Here is a 24,974-nt window from a genome sequence, read left to right on the forward strand (position 1 = left end):
GAAAGGGGAGGGAGCTAAGGCTCGACTTGGAGGAAGCATCTGCCGCCCAGTTGCGAAGCCACAAGAGCCGTCGGGCTGCTACAACCGAAACCATGGACCGCGCCATTACGCGAAAGAGATCATACAAGGCGTCCGCCCCGTATGCTATGGAGGATTCCAGACGGTCCGCCTGGGCGGCCTCTTCGGGGGGCAACTCCTGAGAGGTGAGAAGCTGCTGTACCCAGAGTAAGCTGGCCCTTTGCGCGAGCGAACTGCACATCACGGCCCGCATACCTAGGGCGGAGACTTCGAAGACCCTCTTGAGGAAGGTTTCTAGTTTACGGTCCTGCGTATCCCGCAGGGCTGTTCCACCCGTGACCGGGATGGTCGTCCTCTTGGTCACTGCCGACACCGCTGAATCCACCTTGGGCACCTTGATAAGATCCAAAAAATCCTCAGGGAGCGGGTATAGCTTTGCCATGGCGCGTGTGACTTTCAAGGACGCCTCGGTAGTGTCCCACTCCCTGGTGAGAAGCTGTTGGAAGGACTCATGGATAGGGAAAGCCCTTGCCCAGGACGGAGGGCGGCAAGTACTGGATCCCCTTTGCGGGAAGAGGTGGCGACGGCAGGAGCCACAGGGATCGGCGGATCTGGAGGTGGGTCGAGGTCCAGCTCCTGAATAATATGGTGGATGAGTTCATCCAGCTCTTCTTTTTGAAAAATCCGTAGGGCTCGAGGGTCTTCCCCCTCCGTATGTCCATCCGGATGCGCCTCCGGGGGTTTCGGGGAGTCGTCTCTCACCGGCGAAGCCGCCCCCGTGGTACGCCGGGGTGGCATGGGAGAGGGACCTGGCAGGGATCCAGGCATAACGGGCGAGGCGGTGAGACCAACAGCAAGTTTAGGAACCTTGGGGGGAGGGGCCCCCAGGGGATTCGGCGCCTGCGCTCCCATACCCTGCAAATAAGCCATGTGCATTGCCAGAATAAAATCAGGTGAGAAAAACGGGGAGCTGATTGGAATCCCTGGGGGGGACCGTCCTGGGAGCCCCGTTCGAGCAAACCCCCCGCCGGGGGCAAAGCCTGTTGAGAGCCAGTGCAACCAATCCTGTCTGCATCTGGGAGCGAGTCCGTCTCACGCTGTCCCCCTAAAATGGCCGCCGTTCCCGCCAAAGGCGGCGTCGTGGCCGGCCTGCACCGCCCGGGCTGAGGAGGAGGCAGGTCCGAAATCGCACCGGAGGACTGCAGGGTGCCTTCCCCGTCGGGGAAGCACCGCTCACAAAGCCCCTCCCTCAGAAATTGATTCCCCGGTTCGCCGCAGGCCTCACACCTCGAGGACCGCGGCATGTCAGCACCGGGAAAAAAGCCTCGGGGGGGGGGGGGGGCCAAAAACGAGCTAGTGCCGCGGGGGGGCCTGGAATGGCCCTAACAACCCGCCGAAGGGGTCCAGGAACTGCGGGGGAAAACCCCCGTTTCAGTTGAGCACACACCCGCGGGCGGAGCTTGCGAACCACGGGACCCACAAACGACGCGTGGAGCGGCCGGAACCACCGGCATCCACGGGGCACACCAAAAAGAAGCAAACCTGTGGAGAAAGAAACTCAAAAAACTTCCACTTACCCCAACGGAAGAGGAAAGGAGTACAGAATAGAGAAGGCAGAGCCACAGACACACGCCTCCTCAAAAATTGAAAAGTCTTTTTTTTTTTTTTTTTTTTTTTAATTTTAAGGATCCAAAATGAAGAGAAACATAAGACAGGGAAATACTGTGGAGAAAAAGAAAGAAATAACCAAAAATGAAGAAACCCTGTCAATCTGGGGGAGCTAGTGGATCCCCCCACTCACATCTGCTGGAGTCAGAAGAATACTGAGCTCCAGCAGAGGGTGCACTACTCTATATGCTGACGCTCTCAAACTCTGTTCTGACTCCATCTGCTGGTCGGGGGATATAACCCACTGTCTGGACTGATCCAGAAACGTACAGGGAATATGTAGATTTCCAATATGGCCTATCAAAGCTCAAAACTATCTAAGGATGTAACAACAGAAAAAGAGACCACGTTTTACCCTGAATGTCATCATTGAAGGTACAGTATTTTTCTCTGTATTTTCTCAGGAATCTGAAAGCATTCCGATTCCCAAAATCTTCAAACTGAATAAGTGTGTTCTGCCCATACCTGCAAAACACAAAAAAAGTACAATTATCCAAATGGATGGTGGTTATCATCAAAACACAAAAGTTCTCATAAGGATTAAAAAAAATACTTAGGATTCAGGTCACTAGGGTTTCTTGTCACAGATAAACAGGAAAAGCTGCCTCTGAACTGCAGCTGTTTGGAAGAATCAGACTGCATCAAGGCAGAACAATAGTACAAATGCACCGCTGAATTCGGAATTTAAAAAAGCCCAATATTGCCTACCTTCAAATGTCATGGTCATTAAAACAAGAATTACATCTTAGTTTAATGATTTACTCAAAAAACTTCCCGTTTTCACAGTTTTCTAAACTTTTTGTATGTAGTAGTGTGCAGGATACATGATTTCTTTGGTTGGGTGGAGAAAAGGAAGGGTGAAGCACAGAATAAAAAAAATCATTTACAATGAGCATATGCAAGTTCTGTTTTACTTCCTAGATAACCCTTTCTGAAAATAAGAACATTTACCTCCAAACCAGCCCCTAAAAAAAGAAAACAAAATTGATCAAAGTATGAAGTTATCTGCTAGGCAACAATTTGTTTCATGATATTCTGCCCAGGTCTCTTTCATTAAATATGGTTGATTATGTTCAGTACCTTTTCACAACAGCATCCATGAACTCATCAACAAGGTCATCATAAAGTTGCGAGCGATCTCTCTTCTGATAGAGACCCATATAAAATGGATCTTTTAATAATGTCTACAAAATACATGCAAAAGAAAAAAAAAAGCAGCAGACTGTAAGAACATTAAAGTATTGCATTCTGCTTTGTAAATCAGTTTATCAAGGTATCAATGGTGTCTGAAGGGAACGTATGTGCTAGGCCTATGAGAACTTTCCTTGGTTCTGAAGTCCTTGCACTGTGTCCACAATATACAAGGCTATTGTACAGCTAATTAAAGTGACTGGAGGGCTGGATCCCCCAGGGTGGCAACATATATCCGTCCCCTAAATCCCAGCTCACCCATCCTTCCACCACTCTTCAACTTTGCCTCTGCTCCCTCCTCCTGCTCTTCTGCTCTCTCTTCCTGGTCCCTTCCCATTATCTTGCTCCCCACATAGTCAACTTCTCTCTGCCCTGAAGTGGAACAGCTGAAGTTTAGCAGCTCAGGAACTGGCTGCTGGCAGAACACACTGTGCACAAGAACGGTGCCAAAGTCAGATAATCATCTTGTACTAATATCAGGCCTTCATGGCAGCTATGTTGAATTTGTTGCCATTTCAGAGGTTATTCCATCAATAACAAGTTTACTAGATGATTGAGAGGGTGAAATTACTTCTTCCCTGATAATGTCCTTTCCTTCAGGATAGACAGGCCAGTCCACACAAGTGGGACTGACTCACTGATGTCACTCATATACCGTATTTTTCGCTCCATAAGACGCACCTGACCATAAGACGCACCTAGGATTCAGAGGGGGAAAATTAAAAAAAAAAAAATTGTGCTAAACCGGCTCTGCGTCTGGGAGTCTTATGGAGCAAATTAGGAGAGTGCATAGCTTTTTTTTTTCTCCCCATTTTGTTTTCGGGTCTGGGGAGGGCCATTTCGGTCCACTCCCCAGATCAGAAAACTTTTCTTTCTCTGGGAACCCCTCCCCCCCAAAAAAAAACCCCCATCCCAACCCTTTAAATTAACAACCCCCACCCCCCTGACCCCCAAAGACCTGCCGACTTAATTTCCTGCAACCCCCCCCCCCCCAGACCTGCCGACTTAATTTCCTGCAACCCCCCACCCTCCTGACCCCCCCCCCAAGACCTGCCAAACGTCCCTGGTGGTCCAGCAGCGGTCCGGGAACGATCTCCTGGGCGTGGGCCATCGGCGCCATTTTGTTTACTGGCAGCCGACGGCCCTATGCCCTCACTATGTCACTGAGACCGACCGCTGCTATTGGTCGGTCTCAGTGACATAGTGAGGGCATAGGGCCGTCGGCTGCCAGTAAACAAAATGGCGCCGACGGCCCTATGCCCTCACTATGTCACTGAGACCGACCGCTGCTATTGGTCGGTCTCAGTGACATAGTGAGGGCAAAGGGCCATCGGCGCCATTTTGTTTACTGGCAGCCGACGGCCCACGACCAGGAGATCATTCCCAGACCGCTCCTGGACCCCCGCTGGACCACCAGGGACGTTTGGCAGGTCTTGGGGGGGTCAGGAGGGTGGGGGGGGGTTGTAGGAAATTAAGTCGGCAGGTCTTGGGGGGGTCAGGAGGGTGGGGGGTTGTAGGAAATTAAGTCGGCAGGTCTTGGGGAAGTCAGGAGGGTGGGGGGGTTCAGTAAATTAAGTCGGCAGGTCTTGGGGGAGTCGGGGGGGGGGGGGTTTGTTAGATTTTTGTTTGGTTTTTTTTTTATATTCGCTCCATAAGACGCACATACATTTTCCCCCCACCTTTGGGGGGAAAAAAGTGCGTCTTATGGAGCGAAAAATACGGTATATAGACCTGCACCAACATCAGCCTATCGATATTCCTGGAAAAGCCAACTGTGGACAATTAAACTGAATCAACATTTCCTGAACCCAAAAGTGTTTTTTTTGTATTTGTTTGTTTTTTTTTGTTTTGGGGTTTTTATTTTTTTTTACTTCCAAGAGACCAAAAGCACTAGGCTTAAGAAAAGAAATCCATTAACTATGGCAGAAAAAAGAAAAAAATTAATCACTTACCCCAATTTTCATTGATCCGGAACCTTTATTGGTTTCCAAATATCTGCTATCCCAAAAAAGAACAATAAGAGCAACTGCAGTGCTGGGCGGCGGGCAGGAGTGTGAACTGGCTTACCAATCTTATTATCAGGTAAGAAGTAATTTCACCTTTCTTTCCGTCTGGGCAGGCCAGTCCACACAAATAGGATGAACCAAAGTTACTCCCCAGAAGGGCCAGTCCCCAGAAGGTGTGGACTGGCCTATCTATCCTGTCTTAAGGGCTGCACTCTTAACAGGAGATAGGGAAATAACTACAGTACCTGAAAGTAATCAGTTTTGAAGTGCCAAAAGGCAGAATAAAAATAAAATAAATAAGGACAGCCCTTGCAAAAATGTGACCTCCTGTGCTTGGAGAAAGTATGTAAAAGAAGACCATGTTGCAGCTCTGCAAATCTGTAATTCCGCCCAGAACATAGCCTGCGCTCTAGTTGAATGCACCCTAATTTGCCTGAGCAAAGGCTTCTCCTCCACCTCATAGGTTGCTATTATCTCTTTAATCCGACGTGCAACTGTGGCCTGAGAAGTCACTCTGCCTTTTTTAATCCCACTTTACAGGACAAACGAATGATCCGGTCAGATGCCTTCTAACATCCAAGGGGCGTAAAATATAATATTCCTGCTCAGGTGGTAAGGAAATGGACTGATTTAAATGAAAGTCAGAAACCATCTTCGGCAAAAAGGAAGGCACAGTCCTAATTCAAACTGTGCCCTGGTAATCACCAAAAAAGGCTCCCAACACGAAAGAGCTTGCAACTCCAAAATTCTTCTTGCTGAACATATCAACCAGAAAAACGTTTTTCATAGTTAGCAAACATAAGGCAAGCTAAGGGTGGGACCCGCCAAAATGGATAACATCAGATTCAAATCCCAGAGTGGCATTGGAAAATGCAACAGTCTGAATATGTTTAACTCCTCTCAAAAATCTGGAAACATCCGAATGTGAAGAGAGAGGTTTACCCTGAATAAGCCCCTCTAAGAGGCCAAAGCAGCTACCTGTACTTGAATATATTAAAAGACAACCCTTTAATCAAACATTTCATCAAAAAGTCTAAGATTAAAGGCACCCCTGCCTTAAAGGGGTACACGAGCGTTCTTTTGCACCAGTTCTCAAAACAATTCTCCAGACTCTGACATAAGACAAAGAGGTAGAAAATTTGAGCTCATAATAGGGTTACCACCAAAGAATAACGATGTCTCAACAGCCAAGCCCTCTCAAGGGCCAAACCGTAAGACAAATCTGATCCAAATGTTCATGAAGAACTGGTCCCTGATGCAGAAGTTCTTTCTACATCGGCAATCGCAATGGTCTGTTAACTATTAGAAGCTGTAGATCTGTAAACTACGGCTTGCACGGCCAATCTGAAGCCACCAGAAAATTAACCCAAGAAGTGATATCTTTTGTAGTAACCTGCCTATCATTGGCCATGGGGGAAACAAACAAAGCAATTCCGTCTTAGGCCACTATTGTACAAGGACATCAATCCCAAGAGCTTTGGAGTCCCTCCTTTGACTGAAAAACCGTCAAACCTTCGTACTGTTGTGGTTCATTGTCAGATCTAGAAAGGAGCAACCCCACCGAGAGACAATGAGCTGAAAGGCCTTATCTGCCAGCTCTCACTCTTCCAGATCTAAGGCTTGATGGCTGAGATAATTCGTCTGAACATTGGCTAACTCTGCGATAATGTATGAAGATGTTGTTCCACTCAGGACAGTAATTTGTCTATTGCCAAATAAACCTGTTGACTCCATATTCCCCCTTTATGTATGCTACCTCAATGGCATTGTCAGACATCATCGTCACTGCTTTTCCTCTTATCCGGCCTGCAGATTTTAACAATGCCAAGCGAATTGCTTGAACCTCCAGATAACTGATGGACCACATCGTCTCTTCAGAAGACCACTGCCCTTGCATTACTAGCTCCTGGCAGTGGGCTCCCCAGTCCTGGAGATTCACCTCTGCAATAACTACTAACCAATCAAGAATCTCCAAATCCATTCCCTTGGAAAATGTTCCCTCTTCATCCACCATAACAACTTCTGCTTCACTACCGCCGGAAGGAATAGCTTCACCATGTACTCCTGTGGCTGAGGATTCCATCAAGACAGCAATGTCCTCTAAAGGGGCTACATGTGTGCCCTTGCCCATGGAACAACCTCTAGCATTGCCGTCATGGACCCCAATGTCTGCAGGTAATCCCATACTGGTGGACGAACCTTCGCTGTTAGGGCCCGAATCTGTCCCCAAAGCTTCTGAATACGGAGCTCTGGAAGGAATACCTTTCCTTGAGTCATACTGAACTTGACCCCAAATACTCCAGTATCTTGAGTTGGTTGAAGGTTGCTTTTGGCTAGATTTATTATCCAATTTTGCTCCTGCAGCAGCTGAACCACCCTGTGAAACAAAATATAGCTTTCCTCCATAGACTTGGCTCTGACCAACCAGTCATCCAGATACGGATGGACCAAAATGTCTTCCTTGCATAAGGCAGCTGCCACCACACCATTACCTTGGAAAAGGTTCTTGACACCTTAACCAAACCGAATAGCAAAGCCTGAAACTGGTAATGCCGACCAAGCATGGCAAAATGCAGAAAGCACTGATGTTCCTCCCATATGGGAATATGCAAATAAGCTTCCACCAGATCGAGAGACATGAGAAACTCTCCCTGCTGCACTCCCAAAATTACTGATCACAAAGTTTCTATTCTGAAGCTAAGTCACCCACAAAAATGTGTTAACTCCCTTCAAGTCCAAAATGGGGCGAAAAGTTTCTTCCTTAGATGTCCACCTATCTCTGGAATCAGAGTTTGGACCCCAAGACCTCATTGTGAAGAATGGGAAGCTCCAGAACTGGAGATTCCATCCTTACCAGTCTTAATGATTGAGACCTCTCAAAAGGATCGAGACTTCTGTGTTCCTGAACCTCTGAAGGAGCAAAAACAACGAGAATCCCAAAAACGACCACTAGAGAAAGAGAAGCGCAGTGTCGACTTCCAATTCTATGGCAAACAAAATCCTGGAGTCTCCCCATTGATTTGCCATCTTTTCCAACTGCTCCCCAAACAAAAGGTGGCCCCTGTAAAGCAACTTGGTCAAGTTTGACTCAGAAATAGACATCGAGCTGCTATTGCTGATTTCACTCCAAGCCAGGGTAGCCTCCAAATCATAGCTTGCATCTGCCAGAAAGGCTACTTCTGGCTCTTAATAAGGACATCTTTGCCCAGTACCTCCTAGGCTTCTGGGTCAAATGTAAACTTACCTGAGCTACCATACAGCAGCAAGCAGACACCTGCAAATTCATGCATTTGCCTAGTAGGCTTGCTTCAGGATAGCTTTAAATCTTTCTATTCTGAGCATCCTTCAAAGCTGCTCCACCTTCCACTGGAATCGTGGTTCTCTTGGTGACAGCACACACCAGAGAATCCACTTTCAGAAACCAAAGTTTATCTCTCGCCTTCGGGTCAAGAGGGTAAATTCCTGCCAGGGACCTACCTCCCTTAAAATTTGCATCTGGCACATTCTTTTCCAAATCAATCAGCTCCTGAACTGCTTCATGAAAAGGAAAGAAACAGGATGCTTTCCATATACTGACCATAATAGGGTCTTTCTTCTGCATCTTCATCATGTCTGGCTCGGCTACCTCCACTCCCAATGCCTTCAGCATTTGAGACAAGCAGTCTGGTAAATAAGAAAATTAGTTTCTTACTTGATAATTTTCGTTCCTGTAGTACCTCGGATCAGTCCAGACCGCTGAGATTATGCCTCCCTTCCAGCAGATGGAGTCAGAGAATCAAACTGAAAAGCACCCCTCATAACCAGTGTGCCACCTGCGATCCCTTCAGTATAACCAATATCAAAGCAGAATGAAGACAATTTAATTGTAATTTACTGTAACTTTTAAACCAATGGCTAGAACAACCGCTGCGAACATGAAAAAACTATGAATACGGAAGGAGTGCCAACTAGAACAAAACTTTTATGTGAAGATCTTCGTATCCTTCGAAACAACCTGCAGAAAAATAAGCAAATAACCAAGCGGACTCTCCAGAACATGCAATCTCGGGTGGGCGTCTGGACTGATCCGTGGTACTACAGGAACGAAAATTATCAGGTAAGAAACTAATTTTCCTTTCCCTGTATGTACCCGGATCAGTCCAGACTGCTGGGTTGTACCCAAGCTGCCCTAAATAGGGTGGGAACCGGAGAGTCCCGCTCGGAGCACACTGCTGCCAAAACAACAGACCTCTGGAGCTCAGACGTCCAAACGATAATGTCTAGCAAAAGTGTGCAAAGATTTCCAAGTAGCCGCTCGGCAAATCTCTTGCGGCAAAACACACTGGCTCTCTGCTCAAGATGCCGCTTGAGATCTGATCGAATGAGCCTTGAGACCATCTGGAACCGACCGACCATGACAAATGTAAGCCGAAGCTATAGCGTCCTTCAACCAACAGGCAATGGTAGCTTTGGAAGCCAGAAGTCCTTTCTTTGGACTGCTCCATAAGACAAAAAGATGGTCCAACAACCGAAAATCATTCGTTATCTCCAAATACCGAAGGAGAACCCGAACATCCAATCTCCTCAAATTGCAAGCCTGAGGAGAGTCCCAATCTAAATCTGGAAAAGCCAGCAATTCCACTGACTGATTCAAATGAAACGCAGACACGACCTTTGGCAGAAAGGAGGGCACCGTTTGTAGTGATACCCCTGATTCCGAAAAATGCAAGATCGGTTCTCTGCATGACAAGGCTTGAATCTCAGATATCCGCCTGGCCGAGCAGATAGCCACGAGGAAAAAACAGTCTTTAGCATTAAATCCTTTAAGGTAGCTCACTTTAGAGGTTCAAACAGCAGACTGCACAATCCCCAGAGTACCAAATTCAAACTCCAAGAAGGACAAACGGGACGAACCGGAGGTTTGAGATGCTTCGCACCTTTCAAAAACCGTGCCACATCAGGATGAGTCGCAAGGGACGTGCCGTCGACCTTACCCCTTAAAGATCCTAGAGTCGCCACCTGTACCCGAAGGGAACTATACGCCAAACCTTTCCTCAAACCCTCTTGTAAGAAGGCGAGAATTTGTACAACCGAAATCTGCCGCAGCTACACCACAAATCAAAAACCTTCCAGACCCAAACATATGTGAGTGAGGTAGAAGTCTTGCGGGCCCTGAGGAGAGTGGAAATAACAGACTCTGAGTAACCTTTCTTCCTCAACTGCCTCCTTTCATATGCCAGGCCGCTAGACAGAAGCGATCCGCCTGATCGAAAAATACGGGACCCTGGCTAAGAAGATTCGGAAGATGACTGAGACGCAAGGGACCGTCCTTGGCCAAATTGACCAGGTCTGCAAACCACGGCCTCTGCGGCCATTCCGGGGATACCAGAATGACCGACCCCAGGAGGCTCTCTATTCTTCACAGAACTTTGCCCACCAACGGACAAAGAGGGAAAACAGAGCAGAACCTCGCTGGGTCACAGGAGGACCAGAGCATCTACTCCTTCTGCACCGTAGTCCTTCCTGCGACTGAAGAAGTGGGCCGCCTTCGCATTTCGCATAGTTGCCATCAAGTCCAGACGGGGAACTCCCCATCGCCGAGTCAACAGTCGCATTGCTTCCTCTGACAGCTCCCACTCGCCGGGGTCTAACTACTGACAATTGAGAAAATCCACCTGCACGTTGTCCACGCCGGCGATGTGTGATGCCACTAACCAAGCAAGGTTGCGCTCCACCCAGACCATCAGCTTGTCCGCTTCCACAGTGACTGGCCAACTCTTCGTGCCGCCCTGACGATTGATTTATGCCACCGTCGTCGCATTGTCAGATAGAATCCTCACTGACTGATTCCGAACGAGTGAGAGAAAAGCACGCAATGACAGACGGGCCACTCGGGTTTCCAAACGATTTATGGACCACTGCGCCTCCTGAGACGTCCACTGGCCCTGCGCTGACTGCGACTGACATACTGCCCCCCAACCTGAGAGGCTGGCATCCGTCATCACAATGACCCACTGGGGGTTATCCAGTTCCACCCCGCAATGGAAATGTTGTGGCACTAACCACCATGCTAAACTCACCCTGGTGGGGTCCAGAAGCAGCAAGGGCAATTGGAATTCTTCCGACTTGGGATCCCAGCGGGAAAGCAGCGCTCTTTGCAAAGGTCTCATATGCGCGAAGGCCCAGGGGGCCAGCTCCAGAGTAGATGCCATAGAACCAAGAACTTGCAAGTAGTCCCAAACTTTGGGTACCCACAAGGCTAAGAGCCGCTGTATTTGAGTCATCAACTTGTCTATTCGGCCCTGACAGAGAAAAACTTTGCCGATACCTGTGTCGAACCGGGCTCTGAGGAAGTGTAACTGTTGTGAAGGAACCAACTGGCTCTTGGGGAAGTTGACGACCCAGCCGAGAGAGTGAAGGCACTCCAAGACCAAATTAACTGCTAACTTGCAGAGTTCTTCCATCTTTGCTCGAATGAACCAGTCATCCAACTAGGGATGAACTAAGATCCCCTCTCGCCTGAGAGCTGCCGCCACCACCACCATCACCTTGGTGAAGACGGTGGGAGCCGTTGCTAACCCAGACGGCAGTGCTCGGAACTGGTAGTGTTCGCCCATGATCATGAATCACAGAAACCTCTGATGATCTTCCTGGATGCCTATGTGAAGGTAAGCCTCCTTCAGATCAGAGGTCAAAAATTTGCCATTGTGGACGGCCGCAATGACAGACCTCAGCGTCTCCATGCGGAAACGAGGTATCCGCAAAGCTTTGTTCACTTTCTTGAGGTCCAGTATCGGACAGAAGGAGCCCTCCTTCTTGGGAACCACGAAATAGATGGAGTATCTGCCCGTCCGGTGCTTGGCCGGTGGGACCAAAACTATGGCCCTGAGGGCTTTCAAGTGACTCAGAGTTTGGTTCACTACCAGCTGTTTTGCACAAGCATGCAAGGAGATACTAGAAAAAGTTCTCTTAGTGGTCGAGCAAAATCCAAAGCATAACCGCGTTCTATGATATTTAGGACCCACTGATCAGAAGTAATCTTGACCCATTCCTCGAAAAAGAGAGAGGCGCCCTCCAATCTCCGGCATGGCGCACCTTCATTGTGAGGATTTGTTGCTGGAGGAAACCTGGGAGACCCCGTCCCGGGCCGGCCTCCGACCTCGAAAGGAATGAGCCCAAGTCTGGGAACTTGTCGACTGCTGACGGGGAGTAAAAGACTGAGTCCTGCTCAGACGGTAACAGCGCTGCCCCCGAAACCAACCTCGGGAAAAACCGAAGGACCTAGCGGGCAGAGGCTTGTCCTCCGGAAGCTTGTATACCTTATTTCCCCCCAAAGACTTGACAAGCTGCTCAAGCTCCTCGCGCTCCTCGCCAAATAAAAGTTTGCCCTTAAACTGAACGGAACCTAGCTGAGACTTAGAGGAGACATCAGCGGACCAATTGCAGAGCCAAAGAAGCCTCCTGGCTGACACTGCCGAGGACATCGTGCGCGATGACGTACAGAGGAGATCGTACAAAGCATCTGCGGTATAAGCTGGCTCCCCACAAGCTTCCATCTGATTCGCCTGTTCTGCCTCCGCCGGGGGCAGCAGCTTGGGCCGTGAGTAATTGCTGTATCCATTGGAGAGTCGCCCGCTGCATAAGGCTACTGCATACCGCCGCCCTGATACCAAGCGCATAAACTTCGAAAATTCTCTTGAGAAGAACTTCCAGCTTCCTATCTTGAGAATCCTTAAGGGCAGCCCCTCCGGTCACCAGAATCGTGGTGCACTTGGCAATAGCTGAGACGGCAGAATCAACTTTAGGAACCTTGAGAAGCTCTAAGGACTCCTCAGGTAGCGGGTAAAGCTTCTCCATAGCCCTAGTGACCCGCAGACTAGCCTCCGACAAGTCCCACTCCTGGGTCATAAGTTGGAAAAGGCTCAGGTGAAAAGGAAAAGTCCTGGGAAGAGGTCAAAGACTCGAAAAAACCGAATCTCCTGAGGCAGGATCAGCCACAGCCTGCGGCGCCTGAATGCCCAGCTCCTCCAGTATGTGGGGTATCAAAGGGTTCAGCTCCTCTCTGTTGAACAAGTGGCATACTCTCGGTCACCACCTTCTACCGGAACAGAGTTATCCACATCCTCAGGCGAGTCTGGATCCTGGGACGCGAGACCCAGCGGGTCGGTGCACGGAGCTGCTGTTCCGTCTGGAGTGGTACTCCCACGCGGACTCTAGGGACCTCAGCTGGCCTCGGAACCTTCACTGGTGGAGTCTGTGTATCTAGAAAAATCAGCTTCAGCCTCCATATATGCTTTGTGCAAAAGAAGCACAAACTGGGAGGAAAAAGGATGCCATCTCTTTAAGGCCCCCCCCCCCCCCGGGGGAGGGCCTGTAGAAGGAGGATCATCAGGCTCTGCCTCCTGAGGCCTTTCAGGGCTCAAACTGGGCGGCGACAGCTGCGGAGGAAATTCTCCTCCTCTCGAGCTCTACCCTGCGTCCGAGTCCGAGAGAGCCAAAATGGCCACCACTCCCGCACTGACAGGGAGCGAGGCAGGCCTCGGACCAAATGTTTGCAAGGACTTCCCTGCAGCCCGCGATCGCATGCTAGACGCTCTCTGGCCTGCCCGCGGCTGGTCTGACGTACCCTCTTCCCCAGGAAGGCAACGGGAGCAGAGGCAGACGCGGGAGAGCCTTGTTGCTGGCTCCCCACAAGCAGAGCCACCACGATCCACGTGGCATGATCGGCACAGTAAGTTACTTAAAATGTAAAATCGTACTTCTGGAGACCCGGGAGAGCAGAAACCCTTAAAACAGGTGGGGGGTTTTTTTGTATCTTCTTGTGTGGTGCTCCTAATCAGTGGCATAGCGAGGGGTGGGCGGGGTGGGCGGCTGCCCCGGGCGCCGGGTCTAAGGGGGCGCCAAAACGCGTGAGGGATACGCTCAGGGGCAGATTGACCTATCGGGGGATCGGGCATCCCCCGGTGGGCCGGTCTACCTAGTCACGTGGTCTCGACCGCGTGGCTCTTCCTCAGCCCAGCCTCAGCGCCTTGCAGTCAGCCCTTGCCGGAGGCCAAGCCGGTAGGGGCCGAAGAAATACAAATCGAGGCCGGCGGGGGCCGAAGAAAAGAAGATCAGCCAGCGCGGCCCGAAGAAATGAAGATGGGAACCTCCCAGCCAGGCCCCCACCGGAGAAATTAAAATCGAGGCCGGCGGGAGCCGAAGAAGTGAACACCGGTGCTGCTAACCGCCGGAGACCAGCTCTTCAACCTTGGATCGGAAGGGTGCTTCTGTGTATATGTGAGAAAGGAACGGTGTGTGTGTGTATGTGAGAAAGGAATGGGGCTTCTGTGTGTGTGTATACGGTATGTATGTGAGAGAGGAATCTGCCAGTTTAAAAAAAAACTTTTGTGCTGGTAGTGCAACTTTTGAAAAGTTGGATGAAAGATTAAAGTTGGAAAATGTATATTTTTAAATGACTAAGACTGGAATCTTCCCATTTAAAAGGGAAGTTGACTAAGGATGTCTTTTGGTTCCATATTTCCCACATGAATAATCATACGACTGATAGTTTGAAGAAAGAGGGGGCGCCGAAGAAGTCTCTTGCCCCGGGCGCCAAATTGTCTAGCTACGCCACTGCTCCTAATCAACCAGGAATTAAACCACCCTGGGTCTGAGCCACACAGAAAAAACTGCCCCTTCCAGAGGAATGTAGCATCTCTGGGTAGCAAAGGGGGGAGGGACGGCCCACGGGTGAAGGAAAGAAGACTCCGGACAATCAGGCTATCGGGGAAAAAAACCCAGCCGTGCCTACCACCAAGGGGATCTGGTTGTTACCCCCTGGGAGGACTTGCACTCCTGTTCTATCTATCTATTTTTTTTTTTTTGTTGTTGTTGAACTAGCCAAAGGCAACGAGGGTCTCAAACATCCTCACACTTAAAACCCTGAAGAGAAAATTTTTTTTTACACAGGATCAGGACCGCAGGTTAGGTCTGTCATCTGCTGGAGTCAGAGAAATACTGAAGGGATCGCAAGTGGCACACCGGTTATGAGGGGTGCTTTTCAGTTTGATTCTCTGACTCCATCTGCTGGAAGGGAACATAATCTCAGCGGTCTGGACTGATCCAGGTAGGTACAGGGAACATGGTGCAATAAACAGAATAGTTCTGTGTGGCTCCATGTCCGTGGTATCTCTGCTTCCTCCAAGACTAGTTCCCCTAAGTCACCTGGAGAAGAAGTCAAGTCACTTGAAGAGTTCTCAGAGACAGCGTGATCCTCCTCTTCTTCCACCCATTTCCCCATTCTCCTATGCTTATCCTGCCTCAGAGGAAGAGAGAGTATCTTCAACATCTGTTGCTCCTCAGGTAGGGTGACCTCAGCTGAATTTTTTCTCTTAACCACAGATGCTTTTCTTCCAGAGCGCTGCAAAATGTCCACTGACCATTAAAAATTCCATCCAAGAGAATGTAGCTGAATCTATTCCTGGCATCACAGGATTGGACAAAGCAGTCTCAGACTCTGAGCCCTCAGGCTCAGTGGAAACAGGCAACAAGGATGGAGGGGAGAGCTCCTCCACTCCTCTAAAGGATTGCCGAGGCTTCCCTCTTTCTTGGATGTTTCCTTCTGCTAGCCTCTCTATTCCAGAGGAAAAGGATCCTGGAGGAGTAAACTTAGTTGTAGGTAATTCCCTTCGAGTCTCCCAATACTTTATTTATTTATGTGTTTATATACAGTCATTCAATGTGAAAATCACTAGTTCATAACTGTGTACAGGTATGACATTAAAAAATAATGAAAAACTGAGGTAGGCATACATACATGTAGTAAACTAGGGAAACATTTAGAGACAGAGGGTGCAGATCAAAGACAGATACAGTTAAGGAAAGACATAACAGGGCAAAAGAAGGGTAGGGGGACTTGGTCAGGACATTTCTGGTTATCAGACTCAGGTTGACATGGATTTTTCTGTCAGATAGCAGGCATCTGTGAAAAGCCAAGTTTTTAACTCACACTTAAAAATGTTTAATGTCTGTTATTGTTCACAGGTCCTCTAGCATGCAGTACTACAGTTTTGGGCCAGCTACTGAAATCGCTCTCTCTCTAGTTTGCGTTAGATGAGAGTTTCTTATGGTCAGGATTTCTAGGAGGCCTTTGTTTTGTGAACTGAGCGTTCGTGGAGGAATATGTAGTTTAAAAGTTATTCCCATCAGATCGTTGGATAAATATTGTTGAATATTATTGTAAGTACTTTATAGATTATTCTTGATTGTACAGGGAGCCAATGCAGAGCGATCAGAATTGGGGTGATGTGGTCGTATTTCCTTGTTCCAGTCAGTAGTCTAGCTGCAGCATTTTACAGTAGTTGCAGGAGTTTTAGGTGGCTAGTCGGAACTCCCAGAAGTAAGGAATTACAGTAATCAAGGTTTGAGAATATTAGAGATTGTAATACTATTCTGAAATCTGCTGTGTTTAGTAGAGGTTTCAATCTGCTCAGGATTTGCAACTTGTGGAAACCAGATTTGATCAGTTTGTAATGTGGGCTTTCATTATTAAGTTTTCATGAATCTGAACTCCTAGATCTCTCACTTGAGCTGATGTGATTAACTGGCAATTTCCAATATCTATACCTGGTGGAGTAGAATTTGGAGGGTTTCTGCTCAGCCAGATTATTTCTGGTTTTTGGGGTTCATCGATAGTTTCATTTGTACAAGTTTTTCTTTTATTGTGACCATATATTCTGAGATGAGTGATGCTGTTTTTTCAAATGATCATCAGCATATAGAAGGAATTTTATTCCTAGGTCTGTTAGTAATTTGCACAAAGATAGCACAGTAGATATTAAATAGGGTTTCAGATCCTTGCAGATAGTCTGTTGAGCACTGGAATATGTCAGATAAGTGATTATTGAATTTAACTTGGAAAGAGGAATGAGGTGAACCACTTAAGTACATTTCGATCCCTTCTGACACAGACTAAGTGAAATAGAGGGTTGAACGGCCACATAAGGCAAGCTATGCAAATGGGAAGCCTCTTCCTATGTTTACTGGCAACATTACCTACACACTCTGTGCTGCAAATTTAAAATGGTGCTCGTGCCTCTCAGCCATGCGGGAAGCGCATGTATGACTCTGCCACTGAAATTAGAGCAATGAAATAAGCATCAGCATCGCAAGCAGAAATCAGCCAGACTGAATCTAACTTCCCCCAAGAAGATTCGCTGATGCTGCCAGCCCGGGAGGCACCTATAGCCCTGAGTCACGCCTCCTGAAGAAAAACGCTGCTTTTTTTTTTTCTTTCCAAAACTCCCTGAACACAGCTGCCGACCAGAGAAGGAGAAAAGCACAGAGGAAAATATGGAGAGGAGAAGAATTTGAGCCCAAAGCTTCCTATCTCAGCTGGAAGCAACTCTTGAGTCTGCAGGGGAAGGGGGCTAACAGCCTTAACCACCGAGCTCCTCAAAACTGGCTGAAGGATTGTCTGCTCAACTAAGGGAAGGAGGGAGGCTATCACCTCAAGAGCCCTCCATCACCTGTCTCATGCCTGATAGCCTATCTACATCCACAGAAGGTATGCATGTCCGCCATCTGCTGGAGATGGAGAATACTGGCAGGCTGATGTCTGTGCAGGACTATATATATGTGACATAAGCAAGCCAGTGACCTCTGTCTCCATCTGCTAGCAAGATTGTATAACCCACTTGTGTGGACCGCCTGCCTAGATGAAAAGGAAATAGAGCTTTCTGTGGAAATGAGGCGAGGGGAGGGACTACAGACATGGTACACACATTTATCATAAACAAGTTTGCTTAAGCCCATTTGGAAGAATGGAAATTACCCAATATTCCTTCAAACTTTTGCAACTAGTAAAACCAGTAAAAAAAAAAAAAAAGAATCTAAAGCCCTAGGTGCTTAGTGGGATCTTGGATTCTGCAAATTTGGCATTTAAACTTTGGAATTGATATAATCAGATTTATGCCTAGCATTCACCAATCATGGCAAAGCCTGGATGAGCTTAATCTTATTTAGGAAATACGATGCCATGTAAAGAGCTCAAGAGGTGTACAGAAGATTTTTTAGTTTAAGGTAAAATTCAGTCAGTCACTCATATTCTGTCCCTGCTCTTGATGCAGATTGAAGACAGCAGAGTTGCTTACCTGTAACAGGTGTTCTCCTAGGAAAGCAGGATGTTAGTCCTCACAAGAGTGACATCAGATGGAGCCCAGCATGGAAAACTTATGTCAAAGTTTCTAGAAACTTTAACTGGCACACTAAGCATCCCCAACATGTCCACGTGGGGTCCTTCTTCAGTCTCCTAACAGACTTATGATTAAAACAAAATCCGGAAAAACCCAACTTCAAAGGGTGATGGACGGATTTTGTGAGGACTAATATCCTGCTGTCCTAGGAGAACACCTGTTACAGGGAAGCAACTCTGCTTTCTCCTAGGACAAGCAGGATGGTAGTCCTCACACATGGGTGAATCCCTAGCTACAGGCTGCTCCCCAACACAAAAGGGGACCAACAAGCACAAACCAGGTGCCAATGGGCACAACAACCACAGACGTTGCGCGATAATTGGCTCATGTAGAGCTGATAAGAGGCGATGCGGGCAATAAGCATGGCCCTTGGAATACTTTCCTCCCAAGAGCATCCACCACTCTGGGGTCCTTCCCTGAGTGCGTTGAGGCATGGGTCCAAGAGTGCTTGGCCCTCTTGAGAGGGCAATCAGCCACTACCGATTGTTGTGACAGCTGATGCTTCTCAAATCCGGTAGCCTGCTGGACGAGGTAAACCCCATCTGCCTTCCTGTTTATAGGAGGTACCATGAAGGGGTGTTCTCAGATCCTCAGCAGCAACTCCTTAAAGATCTCATGCACCGGTACTGCCATGATCTCTTTAGGAGCCTCCTCAAACTGGAGGATTTCCAGCATCTTGTGCCTGGCATCCTCCTCCATCATCAACTGAAAAGAAATGGCCTCGGACCATCACCCGCACAAAACCTGCGAAAGTCAAATCCTCCAGTGGAGACCTCCTTCGTTCTTCTGGGGGAGACAGCTCTGAAGGGAGACCCTCCGAGTCCTTGGAGGAGGATTCTGCAGTGTCAATCTCCCAGGGATCATACAGGACCTTATCCTCACTGTAATCCACAGGGGATGGGGTTCTAGGTGCTTGGCCTTCGAGTAGAGACATAGGCACTAGGGACACCGATGCCAGTCCCAGCAAAGCTGGATGGGGGTCTGCAAGCCTCTGTGTCCCTGCCAGCCTCGATGGAGTTTCCTCAGAGGAGGAGCCGGCAATAAGCACTCTATCGGTCGGGGGAAACATTGGTTCCCCATGGGCATCGATGGCCTCCTGGAACCCAAGGCCAGCTGGGTCGGTAACACCGATGATCACTTTGAGCCATTCCAGCAGTGGGTCCATTGGGGAAAGCGAGGCACCAACATCGTCGGTGTCATCAGCTCAATGCCCTGCAAAGCCCACTCCACTGCCAGCTGGACTCTGCACTCCAACTCCTCCTCAAAAGTTGCCAATGCCAAAACCTACTGGGAGGCAGAAGGGATGGCCAGATCTTCCTCAGATCCTCGAGGTGGATCAGCGACTGGCACCAGGACCGGTGGAGACCTGGCATCGATGGAGATTGGGCAATCCTCACCACAGGGTCGCTTCTGGGGCATCATGGCATGAGCTGGCGCTGTGCATCGAAGAAGCCAAGACCAGTGGACCAGACCGAGCACTGAAGGAAGCCAAGAAAGCATCGAAGATGCTTTCTTGGCTTCCTTCAGTGCTCGGTCTGGTCTTTCCCCAGTGCTGAGGTGGATGACAATGAAACAGATGTCCTCGACCTGGAAGAGACTGACAGAGACCGGTCCCCGATGCTGGCAGCATTGACGAAACAGATGTCCCCGCCAATGTCAATGGCTTTGTGTCCACTGGTGCGGCTACAAGGTCCACTGATGTAGATGCCACCGATGCCGATGGCTCGGACTTCCTCAACCCAAAGAGTTTCTCCATCTTATTGAGCCGAGCGTGACGTCCCTTAGGGGTCATCTGGGTGCACAAGCAGCAATACGGGACAGAGGACACACACCTCGTGGGGGTCCGTGATGGATATGGTCCTCGGACACTGGGGGCATAGACGGAAACTGGATGAGGCCATGGTGAACGAAAAGGGGAAAAAGGAGAGACACTGTCGGCTGACGGTCAACGCTGGTGGGCACGGAGGCACCATTGCCACGGGGTGGGAACAGAAGCAAAAATAAACATTACCAAACCACCAAAAAACCTGACTGAGGAGTCTAAAGGGAACCAAGAGGGACCCGGCATCAATGATGTGTGCAAAAAAACAAAAATAATCAGCTAAAGTTTTCCAAGGCAATTTCTTGAAGAAAAGCCAAGAGCTCACCACTTAACTGCGAGGTGAAAGCTCCACAGGAAAAAAAAAAAAAAAAAAAAGAGAGAGACTGAAGAGGAACCCCCACGTGAACACGTGGTTTAGGGCATGCTCAGTGTGCACAGTCAAAGTTCCAGAAACTTTGACAAAAGTTTTCCGTGCTGGGCTCCATCTGATGATGTCACCCATGTGTGAGGACTACCATCCTGCTTGTCCTAAGAGAATAACATAGTAATGTTGGCAGATAAAAACCAATGATCCATCCAGTCTGCTCTGCAATTTACTTATTTATTTAACAGGTTTTATATACCGTCATTCGGCTTCCAAATAAAGCCATCACAACAGTTTACAAACATGGGAATGTTACAGACATGTTAAAATAACAGATTTTTTATTATTATTATAGCATGAGAGGTACAGAAAAATTCACATAGTCCAATTCCATTATTTTATGGATAAATTTATTATTGTTCACACATGGCAACTCCACTGTTTATCATGCATAAATTTCACATGATGGGTCCCCCAACACGGACCCGTGTTTCGCCGGGGCTGCATCGGGAGGGACAGACCTGAATTAACATGTTTATTTATTTACTTCTTTTTTACTATACCGATGTTCAGGACAAAATAGTACTATCACACCGGTTTACATCGAACACAGGGTAAACAGCGAGTCAAAGGAAAGTTACATAAAACAGGGAAATAAATAAATACAGGATAACTTAGTAACAGAAAATTCCTAAAGCAAAGAAATTAAAGACATAGAAACTAATAAATAAACATAACTTAACTCGGATACTTAACTATAATTGTGAGGCAGGTAGGGTCTGGGGGGGGGGCAGGGTGTGGCAGGGGGGTATAAGGGGGCTGAGGGGGGGTATAGAGAGAGGGAAGGGAGGATGAGTAATAAAAGAGGTGGAGGAGGAACGGCATATTGAGTACAGGGAGATGAAGGGCGAGGGAGGACGCATAGAGATAGTGGTTTTGTGGATTAGGGAAAGGCTTGTTTGAAAAGCCAAGTCTTCAATTTTTTCCTAAAGATGATCAAACATTGTTATTGGCGTAGCTCTGTAGGTAATGCGTTCCACTGAGAAGGTCCAGCAGTAGAGAATGCGCGTTTCCAAATGGAGGGGTGACGTGTGGCTTGGGGGGGGGGGGGGGGAGACACGTGTAGGGTCCCTTTGTGGGCCGTTCTGATGGGTCTCATGGAGGAGTGGAATTGTAGTGGAATTTTTAGCTGGAGTGAGGACTGATTGTGGATAGTTTTGTGTATAATAGTTAGGGACTTATGCAGGATTCTGAAATTGATGGGAAGCCAGTGCAGGTTCTTGAGGATAGGTGTGATGTGGTCACTTCTATTGGAGTTGGTTAGGATCCTTGCGGTGGCGTTCTGAAGCATCTGCAAAGGTTTAGTGGTGGAGGCAGGGAGGTCCAGGAGTAAAGAATTACAGTAGTCGATTTTTGAGAATAGGATGGCTTGAAGAACTGAGCGGAAATCTTGAAAGTGAAGGAGAGGTCGGAGCCTTTTCAGAGTATGTAGTTTAAAGAAACAATCTTTTGTGGTGTTATTGATGAATTTTTTGCAGTTCAGACAGTTGTTTAAAATGGCTCCAAGATCTCTGACGTGAGTCAAAGATGGTGAATTGAGGTTGTTAGGGGGAGGGATATGGTCGTTGGGAGAGATGAGGAGTAGTTCGGTTTTGGAGGTGTTGAGGACTAGATTGAGGCTGGAGAGGAGCAGGGTGATGGATTGAAGACAGCTGTTCCAGAAATTCAGAGTCTTGGCGATGGGTTCTGTTATAGGTATCAGTATCTGTTCATCGTCAGCGTAAATGAAATGTGTTAATTTAAGATTTGCAAGCAGTTGGCAAAGGGGTAGGAGATATGTTAAAGAGAGTGGGTGAAAGTGATGATCCTTGCGGAACTCCATGAGAGGAGCTGATTGGGGGGGATTTTTATTATTTATTCTGACCTTGTAGTTCCTGTTACTGAGGAAAGACTTGAACCAACTTAGGGCGGTGCCCTAGATGCCAATGTCAGCCAAGCGGTTGATGAGGATGGAATGATTTACAGTATCAAAGGCGGCCGAGATGTCGAGCAATGCCAATAGGTAGGATTGTCCTTTGTCTAGGCCCATTAGGATGCTGTCTGAGTGAGATTAGGAGGGATTCGGTGTTTAAGTGTTTACGGAATCCGAACCGTGAAGGGTAGAGAATCTTATGATCGTCTAGATAGTCCGAAAGTTGGTTGTTGACCAGTTTCTCCATTAGCTTGGCAATGAAAGGAAGATTGGCGATGGGACGGAAGTTGGAGGGGTCTGCAGGGTCAAGGTTGGGTTTTTTTAATAGTGGTTTGAGGGTGGCCTGTTTCAGGGGGTCTGGTACTGATCCTTGGGAAAGGGAGCAGTTAATTATATCGGCCAGAGGTTTAGAAATGGTGCTAGGAACGGTGAGTAGGAATTTTGTAGGTATGAAGTCGGAGGGGTGTGAGGATGGTTTCATCTTCTTGAGGATGGATTCGATTTCTATGGAAGATGTAAGTTCAAAGGAGTCTAGATTTGCATAAAGGCAACGGGGGGAGGTGTCGAGGGGAGGGGCTGGGTTTTACAGAGTATGAATGGGGCTAGGAGGTTGCTGATTTTCCTCTCAAAGAACGATTTGTTTTGAGCTTCGTCGTCAGGGTTAGATGGAGGTGTGGATTTAGTAAGTGCTGAGACAAGTGAGAACAAGGCTTTTGCATCATAGAGGAAGTTATGGATTTTTCTGGCGTAGAAATCTCTCTTGGTGTGAAGAATGGTGATCCTGTAAGAGTGCATTGAAGCTTTGTAGGTTGCCAGTGAAGCGGGGGTAGGGTTCTTGCACCATCTCTTTTCTTTGTGTCTGAGCTCTTATTTGTGATTCTTCAGTTCAAGCAAGAACCAAGGTTTTTTTGTTTTGAAGGGCAGGGTTGATTACTTTGGTCATCATGGGACCAAACTGTAACTTATCATTAAAAACATCCATTGTACCTGAAGACTGGAATATAGCAAATGTAACCCCAATATTTAAAAAGGGCTCCAGGGGCGATCCAGGAAACTACAGACCGGTTAGCCTGACTTCAGTGCCAGGAAAAATAGTGGAAAGTGTTCTAAACATCAAAATCACAGAACATATAGAAAGACATGGTTTAATGGAACAAAGTCAGCATGGCTTTACCCCGGGCAAGTCTTGCCTCACAAATCTGCTTCACTTTTTTGAAGGAGTTAATAAACATGTGGATAAGGTGAACCGGGTAGATGTAGTATACTTGGATTTTCAGAAGGCGTTTGACAAAGTTCCTCATGAGAGGCTTCTAGGAAAAGTAAAAAGTCATGGGATAGGTGGTGATGTCCTTTCGTGGATTGCAAACTGGCTAAAAGACAGGAAACAGAGAGTAGGATTAAATGGGCAATTTTCTCAGTGGAAGGGAGTGGACAGTGGAGTGCCTCAGGGATCTGTATTGGGACCCTTACTTTTCAATATATTTATAAATGATCTGGAAAGAAATACGACGAGTGAGATAATCAAATTTGCAGATGACACAAAATTGTTCAGAGTAGTTAAATCACAAGCAGATTGTGATAAATTGCAGGAAGACCTTGTGAGACTGGAAAATTGGGCATCCAAATGGCAGATGAAATTTAATGTGGATAAGTGCAAGGTGATGCATATAGGGAAAAATAACCCATGCTATAATTACACAATGTTGGGTTCCATATTAGGTGCTACAACCCAAGAAAGAGATCTAGGTGTCAACCGAGATCTTAATTATCAATCATGACGTTAATAACAATCTAATATACCCAGCTGTCCCACTCATTTCTACCACTCCTATAATTAATCACTCACCATATGTACGTGATCTAGGCGTCATGATAGATAATCAGCTTAACTTCAAAAAATTTATAAGCACCACCACTAAAGACTGCTTCTATAAACTTCTTGTCCTGAGAAAATTGAAACCACTTCTCCACTTCAATGATTTTCGGATGGTTCTACAAGCCATTATTCTAACAAAAATCGATTATTGCAACTCGCTCCTTTTTGGCCTCCCTACCTCATCCATCAAACCCCTCCAGATGATTCAAAACTCTGCAGCTAGAATCCTTACCAATACAAATAAAAGAGACCATATAACCCCCATACTAAAACTCCTCCACTGGCTGCCTATTAAGCAAAGGATTCTCTATAAAGTATACACAGCAATTCATAAATCTATTTACAACATATCCCCACTCCACTTAAGTACCCAACTTCGTTTTCACTCTTCATCTAGACCTATCAGAGGAGCTTATAAAGGCACACTCTATGTTCCTTCAACAATATCCTTACATCAGAAACGTACCATCTCTTTAGCAGGACCCGTCCAATGGAACATGCTCCCGCCAGACATCCGCCTTGAGATCTGCTTCGCTTCCTTCAAAAAGAAAATTAAAACCTGGCTCTTTAGCCAAGCTTTTCCAGAACTTTGATTATTTTTTACCTCCAGCTATCAAGATTTTCTCACCATCGCAATCCCTTCTGCAGATCACATTTATCTTAGACAATTACGCCTTATTTTATGATTTGGTTTCTCAAAGAGACTATACAATTTTCTCAATGTTATTTTTCGAACCTGTTTTCCATGTTTTCCAAGTTCTATAACCTTGTTATATGTACCGCCTCTTGGCGTAATTTTTATGTTTCAATGTAAACCGATGTGATCTGTATTTTAATACAGGA

The 24,974-nt window shown here is 47.4% G+C and overlaps 1 protein-coding gene across 2 annotated transcripts in view; it reads right to left on the reverse strand.

Annotated features, from left to right (window-relative positions):
• ME2 (malic enzyme 2) overlaps positions 1 to 24,974 on the reverse strand; it is a 252,101-nt gene that overhangs the window by 111,479 nt on the left and 115,648 nt on the right. For both annotated transcript variants that reach the window (XM_029580037.1, XM_029580031.1), the window contains 2 exons: positions 2,767 to 2,870; positions 2,042 to 2,151 (listed from right to left, as the gene is read on the reverse strand). In XM_029580037.1, the coding sequence (XP_029435897.1) occupies positions 2,042 to 2,151; positions 2,767 to 2,870 (214 nt within the window). The remainder of the gene's footprint in view (positions 1 to 2,041; positions 2,152 to 2,766; positions 2,871 to 24,974) is intronic.

This window comes from Rhinatrema bivittatum, chromosome 1 (assembly GCF_901001135.1).
Source record: "Rhinatrema bivittatum chromosome 1, aRhiBiv1.1, whole genome shotgun sequence".
In the NCBI taxonomy this organism is placed as follows: Eukaryota; Metazoa; Chordata; class Amphibia; order Gymnophiona; family Rhinatrematidae; genus Rhinatrema; species Rhinatrema bivittatum.